Below are 15,324 nucleotides of genomic sequence, written 5' to 3' on the forward strand. Positions count from 1 at the left end.
ATTAGGACAAGAAGAAAAAGGGAAGAAGAAGTTAGAAGAGGCTGTTCCACATCCAAAAGGAGGACCACACAGAGCTTTTTTAACGAAATGTCTTCGAGAAAACAAACACTCTGCAGACCCAAACGTCTGCACGTGGTCTGCGTAGCGTAGATATAAGAGGACAAAAATAGCTTTTCAGAAAAAACATATACCACCTTAGTCTTAATTAATTGCACTTAATAGAGTATATGTTTAATCAAATTAGCTATAAAATTGAGACAATATTTTGATTGGAAGAAAGAAAACGATACAACAAGGATTATCTGATTTATTTCGAACGTTCTTGATTACTTATATCATACACTTATAAGTAAATTAGTCATTTAATACAAATTAGTGGTATTCTCCCACAAGATGTGGTGAGAATTTGGTTTTCGTTGGTATCCGATTCGACTCGTTATGGTACCAGGACTTTGTATAGCAAGTGAAAGAAAAAACCAAGAAAAAAAAGTTGTGATGTGCCCCTAAATGATATCGACATACATTTTAAATCGTTTAAAAATAATAACAAATAAAGACGTGATATTTCCAAAAGATTACCTACACATGTTTTACATCGATCGAAAACCATGAAAAGTTAAAAACGAAAAGTAGTACTAGTTCCTATAATACCTAATACCGGTACCGATGTCGATATCGATTCATTCGTCATAGTACCGGTATGGGTCGTTATATCTATAATACCAAAAAAATAGTATACTTTGAAAAAAACTTCGTTTTCAACAAATTTTATACACCAAAATGTCAAGAAAAAATAAATAAATGCATATGCGTAATATTATTTATTGAAGTTAAACAAAGATTATTTGCTTTATTTGAAGCATTCTTTATTACTCATATCATACACTTTTAAGTAAATTACTCTTTTAAAAAAATGAGATGATAAGAAATGTCGTTATCTAGTTTGAATAAATTATCGTTTACCTTCCTTTTTTTCTATGGGGAAATGGACTGTATCACCCTCAACTATGCAAAACTGGCCGATATCACGCCCAACTTTCAAGTTGGCTCCCACTACTCTCTACTGGACAAGTTGGTGTCACTGTCATCCCTTCGTTAAAAAAACACTAACTGAGTTAATATTTTAAGCCTATGTGGCATTTAAATGATGACTTGGAAGCACACGTGGACAGAGCCTCAATAAATACCCCCTTTCCCTCTCTAATCAGTTGCATTTCCAACTTACTCAGTTCACCAATTCACTTCGATGTTGGCGATCAAACCCTAGTTCGTTGATCATCGACGATTGCAGGCAACATTCAGACTCCCAAGAGGTAAGGTTTATGTTAGGGTTGATTGCATTGTGATTTTACACACTGATTTAAGTTATGGAGCGTATAGATGTTATGCTTTGGTACGGTGGTTGTCTTGATTTCTCTTTTGATCAACCTCAGTATATTGATGGTAATTCTAAGTTAATCCAAATGGATTTTGATCATATCGCATACTTTGAGCTAGTTGATTATGTAATGGAAACCAACGAGTATGAAAATAGGGATTTTTATATATGCGGATAATGGTGATTTTAAACTGTTTCGTGATGATAAAGATGTGTTGGAACTTGCAATTAAGGCTAAAAATTGGAGTGAACCGTTCATTGAAGTCTTTGTTCAACATAGGCCAATTATGTCTGAACATAAGACCCACCACTGTTCCCAACCCAGTAAACCAGAAGCCCAGCCCAGTTGCCAGTCCAGTACCCAGCCCATTAAACCTAAGTCTAGTTCCCAGCCCATTAAACGACAAGCCCAACCCAAAAAACTAGTACCCAAGCCCAGAAAAAAAGTAGTACACGTGAAAGTGGGTAGGGCATCTGGTAAATGTTTTACAACTCCTGAAGTCCCTAGATCTGGAAGTACATCAGCTGTTAAACAGGTTGTTGAAGAACCAGTACATGAGGCTTCATGGGCATTTGATATAGATAAGGAAACAAATCTTAAAGAGGTTGTGAAAGAATCAGTAAAAGAGGTTGTACAGGAAGAAGTCTTTGGTCAACATAGTGATAAAGAAGCTGTGTTAGAACAGGACAGTGAAGACAGTGAAGACAGTGATTACAATGAATAGTCCAGTTCTTGTTCTCTTCTATTAACAACATATTGTGTAATTCAAGGTTCTTTATCTTCAGGTCTTTAAACGTCACTTGAGTTGAGGTGCCGTATGAACGTTCAACGAACATCTTATCAACATCTTCTTTCCAGAGGAAGAATTTGCAATCCCCTCTCTACAAAACACAACAACTATAAGGAAATTGCAATGGAATATCTCCTAAACACCAAATTGATATGCAATTTCAACTTACAGGCCAGTGAGAACAGCCGTAAAATTCTTGACCATGTCGTTCACTTTTACGACCAGCTACTCGAAGAACAGCAACAACATCGTGATGACAGTACAAATTGCCATCCAAATCGACCTTGAATACTTTAGGTTTTCGAATTACAGCAGATGTAGAAGAAGACGACATGTTGACTGAATGTTTCAATGGGCAATTGGGGCTAGATCGGCTATGGGGAGGAGGTATTAGGGCAAGAACGGCGATGACCCTCTACCTGCAATTGATCTTCGTCACCAATTTGATGGGGGAGAAGATGACTTTGTTTAGGAATTAGGGTTAAATGGTTAAACTGATGTTAAACAGATGATATATCAAGTTCCTGTCCACGTATGCTTCCAAGTCAGCATCTGCATGCCACATAGGCTTAAAAAACTAACTCAGTTAGTGTTTTTTTTAACGAAGGGGTGACAGTGACACCAACTTGTCCAGTAGAGAGTGGTGGGAGCCAACTTGAAAGTTGGGCGTGATATCGGCCAATTTTGCATAGTTGAGGGTGATACAGTCTATTTCCCCTTTTTCTAATGTTAGTGGAACTAAACGCAAATTTGGCATAGTTGGATAAAACCTTAAATAGACTTTTTAGATTAAACTTTTTTCATTTTTTTTTGAACGGCAAAGGTTACATAACACTACTCCTAAATTACATCAAGTTTTACCCTATGTCAGAAATTAAACTCTGGTCTCTCCCCAAGATGCACAAAGTTTTTACCACCCCACCAAAGTGATGATGACAAACTTTTTTCAACTAATGAGAAGTTTACAACTTGAGACATCCTTTAAATTATCAAACTTTATTAAAAGTTAAAACGAAATCTATAATAGATTGTCCTGTAGGTAGGTTTTGTATTTAAATTATTAAGAAAAATGCCCGGATAGTCCCTGTGGTTTCGCCTTTTTTCACCTATAGTCCTCAACTTTCTAAAACTACCTGAATAGTCCCCAACTTTTCATTTTTTGTTCCCGGATAGTCCGTGGGTCTAACTTCAGTTTGTTTTCTCTGTTAAATGGGTGTGAAATGACCAATTTACCCTTTCCTTTAAAAGGCCAAACCACAGGGACTATCCGGGCATCTTCTTCATTTTTATTTATAAAACCCCACCACCACACTTCATCTTCAACCTCCACCCACCATCACCCTCCTCCACCCTCCACCATCACCGGCCGCCGCCGGTCTCCGCCGTGCAGAACCACCGTCGTGTCATATTATGCTACACAAACTATAGTGTTTAACATGGCCAATAAGGATAAGGTATAACCACCACAAAATCAAGGATGCCGTATATCAGATACCTCAATTAACCAAACGACTTTGATTACACAAAATCAAGCCCAGTAAAGTTGACACAAGCTAACTTAAAATTCAAGTACTAAAAACCCATCTTTCACCACCAATCATTTGCCACCTTTCTTAATGTTAGGCATACATACAATATACTATGCTTAATATTCCATCTTCCATTTATCTGTCTATCATGTCTCAACCTGACACTTATCTTGCTTTCAATTCTCCCCTAAAACTTCCAACATTTGTAATGGCAAGCAATTAACCTAAGGGCATATAACTCAATGACAGTTACAGTTTCAAAACAATAGCAACAAACACAATCTGAAAGAAAACACACGTAAAACCCTAACCTATTCTTGCCAGAACGGAAACAAAACCAGTTATAACGACCGGAAAACCGAGCATCAATCTGCTCCACAAGCACCGACTGAGAAATATTATGCGGCAAGTGCCGAAGCACAACCTTGGTTCGATCCAATGCACCTTTCATCCGTACGACACAATCAGAAACCACCAAACCCTAAATGAAGTATTCAATCAGAGAATTCAAACCCTAGGCGGATGCAATTCGTCAAATCTCTCGGTCAATTACATCTTTTCCCCGTCTCCGGTCGCGCACCCCCTTCACCACTCCAAACTACCGCCGGTTATCGTCTTCAACCCTCATCCGCACCGGAACCGCCGGACTCATCACCTCCATCTCCGCCTCCAACCTGAACCGGCCTTCCACACATCAGCCGCTGCCCACCTCCATCCTCTTCACACTTCAACCGCCGGCCGTCTTCAACCACTCACCACATCTCCGTCGCCGGTCATCCAACCCGAACCACCTGCTTCGCCAGCCATCATCTCCTCCGAGTGGTGGTGGTGGAGATGAAGGAGATGGTGGTTTAGAGAGAGAAAAGGTTTGAAGGTGATGAACTGATGATAAAGAATGAATGTGGTAGGGAATCAGGGATGTTTGGTTTTTATATTTTAAGAAAAAATATATAATTAATTCATTTTGTTTTACTAAGGGTATTATAGTCATTTTACATCAACTTAACTGAGAAAACTAACCCCCATCCACGTTAGGGACTATCCGGGAACAAAAAATGAAAACTTGGGGACTATTCAGGTAGTTTTAGAAAGTTGGGGACTATAGGTGAAAAAAGGCGAAACCACAGGGACTATCCGGGCATTTTTCTCTAAATTATTAGATAATTTTCTAAACCGTGTATAAGATCAGTTTCAGATTAAAGTATTTTGTGTGTGCACAAGATTAATAATAGTATAAGACAAAAATGATTTTAAAAAAATGAGATGTTCTATTATGTGAAACAAAAATGTAATTCATTGTATAAAAAACAGACAAAATGATTTTTTTATATAAAGGTTGAACCATCATAATGTTTCAGTTGGTGGTTATAGGGTTAGTAGTTACAACTGTCAACAACAGTTGGACTCTTACAACTAATCCTAATAGTTTGAAACATCAGTGGGAACTTCAGTAAACAACTCCATCAGTGGTGACAATTTATCACTAACTACCCGGTTGCCACAACCATCACTTGCTACTAGATTCACAGTTTTCCATCGACGATCGTTTGTTAGTGATCTTCATTGACCATTGATGTTACTAAAATACACTATTTCTAAAGACAATTTTCTAAGCAACTTTTACCCAATCATGCAGATCCGAATCATCTCCAATGAAAATTCTTTAAAGGTGTTGCCCCTTAGACGTCATCAGCGGGCCTCCTCAAACCCAACCACCATAGCGGTGCCCCTTGGAACTTCCATGGTCTAAGGGCGTCACCCTTAAGAACCATTGAGGTTCCATGGTGCTTGCAATCATAACAAACTTGATCGAGCATGTACCACACACATCCTAAATCCAACCAATGTTTATTATGATTTCTCATTTGATGTTTACATAAAGCTCAATTACCCAAAATAGCTTGAGACACTAGAATCACTAGCATATACCGTATGTACTATTATAATTTAATCAACCATATTTGAATTACCAGTACGACTACGGATATAAACAGTTTGAACAGACGAACCCTATGCTCACCATCTTTCCGGCCTCCACATCTCGCAGTGACTTGCACCCCACCCACTTCACAGTTCACCGTAAATCTACATCCAAAGGACCGTCAGATACGCTATATTGCTGGAAGCATACAAGGGCATTTGGGCGTTTGTTGTATACAGATATTATGGTGGTCCAAGAAACCAAATCCTTTTCATTTCTAGGCATTTGACCGAACAGTCGAACACCCACTTTGTTACTCGGACTTATAATCAAACACTTGGCAGGCTTCTTCGATATAGCCATTAGAGTCGTATAATCTAAGTAGTTCTGCAGAAACACCGACATTTCTGTGTATAAATTTTTCTGGAATTACTCGATGGATGCAGGTACCAAGTTCAATGACTTTTAAGACAGTAGCATGTCTCAACAAGCAAAGAAAATATATATATCCGGATAACCGATCTTTATAGTTTCAAGTCCATCTAGAACACTCTCAGGTGCTTAACGTTTAGGCAGTCGGAAAAGCTTTTGTACACATGTCACAATACTTTGACCTATGATATGATTGACACAAATGTCACAATACTTTTCATGTTAACAAAATAAAACGAATAGCGGTTTCTGGACCATCTTCGTAAGTTCAATATTTTGAAACATCGTCGCCACAAATTGTTTATATAATGTACCTTTGAGCTACAGTCTATGACTACAACACAATGGCTATATAGTTGATAACAAAAAACAACAATAACTATCAAACAGAAAAACAAAAAAGGTCTAACTTGTGTGGCTTTCTGCAGGTTCAAATTTCTAAAAGCCGAAAACATATTATAACTCACATTATATGGCGATTTTTCCACCAGTAACATCTTTAGGTTTATAAACCTGCATAATAACAACAATGAGTGAATTTCAAGGATTGTCCTTTATCTTTATATCCATTTTCAGGCGCTGTCCTTTATGTTCAAAATTGACGAGTTTTGTCCTTTATGTTTTCATATCATACACGTTTTGTCCTTTAGGCCTAACCCAGTTAGTTTTTTCAGTTAAATTTGGTCATGTGCTTTGCACATAAGGGCATTTTTGTCAATTCAAAGGTTGCAGAAGCTATGAGCTATAAATCTGCTGTTGAACTTACCTTTGAATTGGCAAAAATGTCCTCATGTGCAAAGCACATGACCAAATTTAACTGAAAAAACTAACTGGGTTAGGCGTAAAGGACAAACGTGTATGATATAAAAACATAAAGGACAAAACTCGTCAATTTTGAACATAAAGGGCAGCGCCTGAAAATTGGCATAAAGATAAAGGACAATCATTGAGACCAGTTAACATATAATACATGAAATTTAACGTGAGATGATTCAATTAAAATGGTGTAGTTGTATACCTTGATGTCTATTTGGCAAATATAGGTCGAACTCGTTCAAAGATCTCATCTTCTGTTCCTATAGCATTGATCTGCAAAATCCAGCATATGCTTAAAAGTCCATTAAAACTGTTAAATAATAATAATAATATAAAAAAAAAGAATTTGTCAATAAGAAGAAAGTAAAACCTTGTGAAGCTTCCCTTTTTGAGAGTAGTATCTAATAACGGGAAGAGTATAAGCTTCGAACACTTTAAGGCGTTGCATGGTGGTATCAACGTTATCATCAACTCGCCCCTATCAGAATCATTAAACTTATTATGCATAATTTTATATGATACTTTTTAGGCAAAAGATCAAATACAAATAAACTTAACCTACTAAACATACAAATTGAAGGAAAAGTCAAAAAGACAAGGTGGCATTTTTGTAATTACCACCAACTATCAAAGTTACTATACAAATGTGAACTCAACCAAAAATACCTAAAAAACACAATTTTTTTTTAATATTTTTTATAAAAAAATCGCTACATTTTGTTAATTTTTTTTTTTTTTGCTACTAAAAGTAGCGATTTTTTTATAAAAAATATTAAAAAAAAAAATTATTTTGTGTGTTTTTTATTTTTTTAGGTTTTTTGGGGGTTTAGTTTTTAGCATTTTAGCTTGGGGGGGGGGGGGGTAGGTTTTTTAGATACATTTGTAGAGTAACTTTGATAGTTATTGATAATTATAAAAATGCCACCATGTCTTTTTGACTTTTCCTTCAATTTGTATGTTTAGTATGTTAAGATTATTTGTACAAGAACTTTCCCCTACTTTTTTAAGGCAACACACCTGGTTACGATGCAGCACTCGTTTCAGCATCTCCTCTTCATTGCAATCAAAGAAAAGCACAACTTCCGGTTCTATTCCTATCTATTGAAACCATGAGATACTCATACGGAGGTAATGCAGATCTATAACGTCAACTTCAAGAACAAAGTATCGAAAGGTTTTCGTCCTTTTCGTCCCTGAGGTTTGGCCACTTTTGCGACTTTCGTCTAAAGGTTTGTTTTTTTTAACATCTGGATCCAAAAGGTATGAAATCTTTGCCATTTCATCTGACTCGTTAACTCAATCCATTTTTAACGACAAGTCAGGGGTATTTCTGTCATTTAATCTTGCCATTTTGATATAAATAAACAAAACAAATAGCTAAAATGACGGAAATGCCCCTGACTTAACGTAAAAATGGATGGACTTTACGAGTCGGATGAAAATGGCAAGATTTCAAACCTTTTGGATCCAGATGCAGAAAAACAAACCTTTGGACGAAAGTCGCAAAACTGGCCAACCTCAGGGACGAAAATGGCTTTTTACTCAAAATTGGAAATACAAAGGATTGATGAAAACTCACTATCTGTTCATAAGCAACACGGTTCTCTTCACTTCTTGGAAAACCATCAATTAGAAATCTATCGGTTTCACTAGATTCAATAGCGGTTTTGAGCAATTTGACCGTCACTTCTGATGCAACAATTTTTCCTTTTGTAATTGTCTCGAGAATCATGGCACTGAGAGCATAAAAAACAGTTACAATTTTTCCGTTTTGATCCGTCTACCTACTCACTGACCCACCCGTTTTGAGACGTGTAGTTTTTTAGTGCATTGACACAAATACGGTGAAGTTAGGAATCAATACCCGTATTCAGTGTTGGAAGAGATTTCTTTTCTGAGCAAATCTCCAACGCTTAGGTGTGTGAATCCAAAAGTCTCCGCAATCCGTGTACATTGTGTACCTTTTCCAACACCAGGGCCTCCTAAGAGCGTCACAGATATATCAAGGGTAAGCATCGAAAACAATAATCATCATTAACGGTAAAGATATACAATAATCAATAATCATACTCCATGAAAAATGTTATACCAAAATATCAAAAAAGACATGTAATCAGCCACATACATATGGAACTTTACTTTCCTCACTAAGGAGGGAGGGTGAAACATGTGCAGTGTGCCTTTATCTTGGTTTTAAAAAGCGCGCCTAGGCGCAAGGCGCAGGGCCTGGGGCTTTTTTGCTTCTCGCCTTGTGTAATTACAGGAAGCGACCAAAAAGCGCATTTTTTGATTTTTTTTGTGGGCTTTTTGGCTTGAGGCGCGCGCCTCATGTAACTTAGGCGTTTTACTGCATAAAAATGTTGTACCTTGGGTTTTTTGACTTGTACATGTAATTAAAATGGTACAAAAGCCTTACTTTTAGCTATATTTTGGTTAAAGGAAGCTAAAAACCTATGGGATATGTATGGGATATATAAAAAAAATTATATAAACATCTTGCGCCTCGGGTACGAAAAGCCCACCGCTTTTGCGCTTTGCGCTTCGCGCCTCAATTTTAGACCTCGTCGCTTTTGTGCGCCTCTCGCTTTTTAAAACCAAGGCCTTTATAAATAATATTCATGACTGAGCTAAGGAATTATATATGCAACTGCCACAATATGCAATTATGTATCTATAGCTATTTTTCAGAGCTCAACATATTTTTTTTCAGCTGTTTGATTGGTATTGTTAATTCATTACCTAATACAAAATTAATGGTTGGGGTCCTTGCCTTTGACACGATTCCAGCTTCAGCCTGCATTCACAGAGAAAAAATACAGAATATAAATAATCTGTATTCTTGATAAACAACAGAGAGTCAATTATATAAATAAATTGCACGAGCGCAAAACTGAATCAATGTTCACACAAATACTGGTCCAGAACTATGTGTGTTCCATAGTCACATGGATCGCGGTTCGCAGAACGATAACGGGTACGTAGTTCGTGAAATTTTAAAATTCGGTACGAGGGGGATAGGTTCATTCGGAACGCCATTTCGGTTCGCGGTACGGCGTACCATATAGTTTGGTACGTCGTATCGTATATAAAACAATTATTACAATATAGTTTATAAAAAAATCCAATCTGAAAAACAAATTTGATAATCATATCCAAAATTCAAAAGCATTTCATAACCCTAATCATAATTCATAAGTTGGAGCATAATCCATTAAAAAGCGGGAAAAGCGTCTAAACAAGTTTTCAATTCGTGCATCTATTGACTGGTACGCGAATCGAATCGTTCCGAAACGGCGAATTTTTCAATCGGAAACACGTTTTCCAGTGATTCGGAACGAGTATTGTGATAATCGGGTACGGCCTTTTTTTCCGATCTGGTTCGCGAACCCAGGCCGAATGGTTCGATTCTGTACCCGATTCTGGTACGGCCGAACCGATTCGGGATTCGAGGGGGGATCTGCGTTTCCTGTGACTATGGTGTGTTCTTTGGATGTCATTTCTTTTTTGTTGTAGTTGATGTTTAATTCCAATAGCTCTGATCGAAAAATTTCTAGAAAATGAGGAAGCTACAGTTTGAGCTACAATCCATAGAGTTTCATCATGAACATAGATTTTGGCATTAAGTCAAACCCATTGTCATTGGCATTCGTTTTTTATAAGGTTAGGTAAATATTCTAGTTTGATACGTTAACTATAATAGTAACCCGTTTAACTTATTTGACCGGTGACCATTTCATGGATAATAAATTATATATTTAACCCTTTTGACACAGTTGACCCGTGCAAAGTTGCAATAGGGTGTATAAAATACAATCTCATGCATGTAACATATTTCAACATTATGATTTCCAAATCCTTTTGTTTTGTTCTATTTGAGTGCTGCCAGCTTGGTTTTAAAAAGCGCGCCTTAAGCGCGCTTAAGCGCGAAGCGCATCTAGGCGCAGGCTGAATCGCCTTGTGTGACATAAGGCGCACTATGTACAAGAAGCGCAGCTGAGGCGCGCTTTTTAGGGGAAAATCGACCTAAGGCGCAGGCTGAGGCGCATGCTTTTTGTACATGAGTTGTTTCTATGCTTCTAAGTGTTGTACAGCAGGCTTTTTATGCTGTACATTTATGTTTTTTTCATTTTAAAACATATATAAAGCTTAATTATAGCTAAATCATAGGTATTGGAGGCTAAACACTTATGGGATATATAAAATAAATTTTATAATCACTTTGCGCTTCGCGTACGAAAAGCTCACTGCTTTTGCGCTTCGCTTTAAAAAAAGCTTTTTTAGACCTCATCGCTTTTGTGCGCTTCCCGCTTTTTTAAACCAAGGCTGCCAGTATCTTGATAAAATCATCAGCATTGTGTGACTGTATGGAATGGTATACTATGAAATGATCATATGTTGTATGTTTGGCAGAAAACTTATAAAACAAAACAATACAAGATTGTGCTGAAGGCTGCATATGCTATATTAAAGAAGTTCCCAAGTCATTGAGGTTGTTAGAAGTTATTGTCCAATGCAACCTAAATTCTAGCCTTAAAGTTTTTTTCAACTCTGATTGAATATGATGCAACTTAGGTAGCGTTCGTTTCATGGAATGGAATTAGGAAGTTTTTCTTTGTAAAATTGATCTTGGTTGGGGGAGGGAGGAATTTGAAATCCTTCACTCTAATGAAATTTGTGACTATTTCAACATTCCTTGGAAATCCTTCACTCTAATGAAGGAATGGAATGGAATGTTGAAATAGTCACAAATTTCATTGATTAAAGAAATTCATTGGATTTCAAATTCCTCCCTCCCTCAACCAAGATCAATTTTACAAAGAAAAACTTCATAATTCCATTCCATTCCATTCCATGAAACGAACGCTATTGTTACCAGTTTGGAAAGCTTGTTTACTGGATTCTTCATTATGTTTGTTGGTTAGTATCAACAGGTAACTTATTCACTACAATTTAGACTTTAGACCCACGGATCAGGTAATGCACGATCTTAATAACATTTGTCTTGGTTTAGTTGTTAATCTTAACGTTCTTTGCCTTGTAAAAGAAAAATAAATAAACTATAGTTTTTTTTATTTACTATGATGAGATTACATGGTTAACTGAAAATTGATGGTGAAATTTATATAATGGTTATTTATATACTTATTATTTTTAAAATACCATAATAGCATGAGATAACAGTGTTATCTGATAATTGGTAGTGAAGTTTGTATATTGGTTTTTTATATACTTGTTTATTTTAAAATTACATAATAGTATTTTTACAGATATGTCTTCATCTGAAGCTGGTCAATATTTTAAAACACGCTTTATGAAAATTTTTTTGATAAAAACTGACAAATTTTAGCATGTTTTCCAATTTTCTACACTAGAAAAAACAGCAGGCATTTAAACACATTTTCTAAATTCTCAATAGTTTTCTGGAGATAGAAAACCTATTCAGTTTTTTAGAAAGTTAGAGATGGAATAAAGATGAAAAGTTTCCACTATAAGGAGCCTAAAATTGTTTACAGTTTTAAGAAATGTTCTAAAAGCATCATCATCATCATCATACTCAGTAAATCCCACCAATAGCAAAGCTAAGGTAGGGTCTGAGGAGGGTAAGATGTAGACAGCCTTACCTCTACCCCGTAGAAATAGAGAGGCTGCTTCCAGTGTGACCCCCGACTCGATAGTAGTTTTGCATCAAGCCTTGGACATAAGGCACATAACACTCAGCAATTGAGACAACTGCCGATTAGTGCATGTACCCCCTTGTCTTTCGGCTATCAACGCCACCACATGATGCATGATTAACCATCCCCCTCTTTTAAGGTTATTTTCAGGAAATTAGTAAAATAACGTTAAAATTAGTGCACTTTCACCCCCCCCCCCCCCCCCCCCCAACCCACCCACCCACCCAAGCGCCCACACATAAGCGGAGCACTAAGAAATGTTCTAAAAGCGGAAGGAGTAAATGAGTTCATAAGTTCAAACAGCAATGTTGCTTCTTCTAATGTTTTCGAATAATCCTATGCATCAACTTACTAGACTGCGAGATATCAAATCTAAGAAATGGTGTAATGAAGTCGAATATCTAAACATGATATAAAAACCGAGAAATGACCTAAGGAAGTAGAATACTGAATCAATCACTTATAGGCATGTTTAGCTATACATGTATGGAAGCATTTTCATCTATGAGAGCAAAAGTCATTCAATAAGTGCCAGTATTTTTTTTATGTTTGGTCAATCAATCATGATATTGACATTTAAGCTATGCAGTTAATATCGGTGATATATCGGTTATATCGGTCCCTTAGTAAAATATCGGTGGTAAATATCGGTCAAAATATCGGTACCGATATTATCGGCGATATTGACCGATATAACCAATATATCACCGATATTTGACCGATATATCACTGAATTATTGGTGTTAAATTGCTATATATATAAATTCTGCATTATATTAAAATTACCGATATCCCACCGATATCTCACCGAGATAACCTATATTTCAAATATCGGTCCTTGACCGATATCCGATATTTTACGGCATTTAAGTGGTAGAATCCTTAATTCAGCAAAAAAAACTTAATCATGCTTCACTAAATAAGTAAATAATTATCAAAGGAGAACTTAAAATGACAGCCAATAGTTACATACCGGCTTCGAGGCATCTGTGCTGAATGCTTCCAGAAAATTCAATCCATATGCCCCCTTTTTCATTGCAACACTCGAAGTAAGATCACGAAAAATATAACCAATTAATCTTAATATACTACTACCTGATCTAAATTCATGTAAACTATTCGATTCAAATAAATTGAAACATATGTAGGCATTATATGGACTAATCCGGAAAAAAAGACGTCACCAAGACGAGATAATAAGTCGTTCACTCACGGTAAAAGCATTTGTTCATGCTTTTGAAGGTTGCAAAATGAACAGAAGCCTGCTCACCAAATGTCTCATACATTTAACATACATGTACATGACTTAAGCGAAGACACTAGACCTCATATTGATCTTGTAACTAAAATAAATTCACTCGATTCTTCATATGCACAGAAGAATCAACGAACTCACATGACACATTTTCAATTCAATGCAGGTTGGTTCCCAAGCTAAAGAAATCAACATCATAGAAGCAAATAACACCTAGAACATAGTCACATACGAAACCGATGAATCGGCATGAGCTGCGAATCACAAACACTCTTGATCTCCAAGAGAACACAAACAAATAAATAACAACAGCATTGATCTTAACATTCGCAATCCCTAATTCAGCCATAACATGATAAATCAAGCTTATACAAATTATCAGATTAAACTAATTTTTCAGTTAAATGATGGATATAAACAGCAGTAAATCAGATTTACGAACAACGAACCGAATCAACTCATATACAACAAAAAATAAGCAACAAAAGTGAAGCAATCTGACAGCTAATCAACAAATTTCAGTACCTGATTAAGCAGCGAAGGTTTAGCCGCAGAAATCAGCTTCGACAGTGGACTAACACGCCTCAACATCTCTCGTATTAACACAATGCGTACGCACTCCGGTATGTTGAGATTGCAAATTCAAAGAAGATGAGTACAGTTGAAGATAGTAGCTTATAGATTAGCGTGATCGGAATCAAATTCTGTTAGGCATTTCGTCGAACACCTTCCGTGCAATGTGCAGCTGTCGAACGGGTCGGAATTTAATTAGCAATACATGTTAAAACGTGCGATCAGGTCCCTTTCATTGAAAAGTTTATTTCAGTTATTTTTGGACTGGACCGATGGCTCTTGGTTTATAAATTGGGCTTTATGGAAGGCCAGGTTAGTATATTTCTAAAAACTTTTTTTAAACGAGCAACAAATGCTATATAAGCCCGGCTACCCAGGAAAATTCACTGGTGAAAGGTCATCCAAGCCTTAAGTACGCTGACAACGCTAGTGATCAGGCCTACCCAATGTACACGGATTGCGTACGCCGTGTATTCGGTTTTTGTACTACCGATTGCTTCTTAGAATTCTATGATATGGGAGATCCTTCCAAAGTAGTAGTAGGTAATCGGTCCTAGACCTTCTTAATAAACCAGACTGATTAACCGAGAAAACTGATCGATTAATAAAATAAATGAACAATTTCATATATACCCCTACAAACTTGCAAAATATCATATATACTTCTGCAACATTATAAATATCATATATACCTTTATAAAGTAGTTGAAATATCATATATACCTAATTCATTAAAAGCAATTTAATAAAAGACAATTTACCTTTATTTTTCTATAACTTTGAAATCTCATATATGACTTTTAACTTCAAATATTATATTTACTTTTTTCTAGCTTAATTTATTTATCTTAAATATTATATATATGGAGAATACTATTGTCTATGGAAACATAAAAAATAAAAAAACAAAAATAGGTAAAAATAAATGGGGAATTGGTTTGTAATAATCTCATC

The 15,324-nt window shown here is 36.3% G+C and overlaps 2 protein-coding genes across 2 annotated transcripts; both read right to left on the bottom strand.

Moving 5' to 3' along the window:
- Positions 1-1,975: 1,975 nt before the first annotated feature.
- LOC110907865 lies at positions 1,976-2,520 on the bottom strand. Its single transcript, XM_022152784.2, has 2 exons — positions 2,339-2,520; positions 1,976-2,260 (listed from the first exon to the last, which is right to left on the bottom strand). The coding sequence occupies exons 1-2, from the start codon at positions 2,501-2,503 to the stop codon at positions 1,976-1,978; spliced, it is 450 nt and encodes a 149-aa protein (XP_022008476.1). The 5' UTR covers positions 2,504-2,520.
- A 3,734-nt stretch (positions 2,521-6,254) lies between these two features.
- On the bottom strand, positions 6,255-14,639 carry LOC110905050 (UMP-CMP kinase). Its single transcript, XM_022150936.2, has 9 exons — positions 14,323-14,639; positions 13,516-13,569; positions 9,607-9,661; positions 8,732-8,849; positions 8,447-8,603; positions 7,885-7,965; positions 7,238-7,345; positions 7,070-7,140; positions 6,255-6,564 (listed from the first exon to the last, which is right to left on the bottom strand). The coding sequence occupies exons 1-8, from the start codon at positions 14,386-14,388 to the stop codon at positions 7,078-7,080; spliced, it is 702 nt and encodes a 233-aa protein (XP_022006628.1). The 5' UTR covers positions 14,389-14,639; the 3' UTR covers positions 6,255-6,564; positions 7,070-7,077.
- Between the last annotated feature and the right edge of the window lie 685 nt (positions 14,640-15,324).

The sequence above is a fragment of the Helianthus annuus genome, chromosome 14, assembly GCF_002127325.2.
Source record: "Helianthus annuus cultivar XRQ/B chromosome 14, HanXRQr2.0-SUNRISE, whole genome shotgun sequence".
Lineage (NCBI taxonomy): Eukaryota > Viridiplantae > Streptophyta > Magnoliopsida > Asterales > Asteraceae > Helianthus > Helianthus annuus.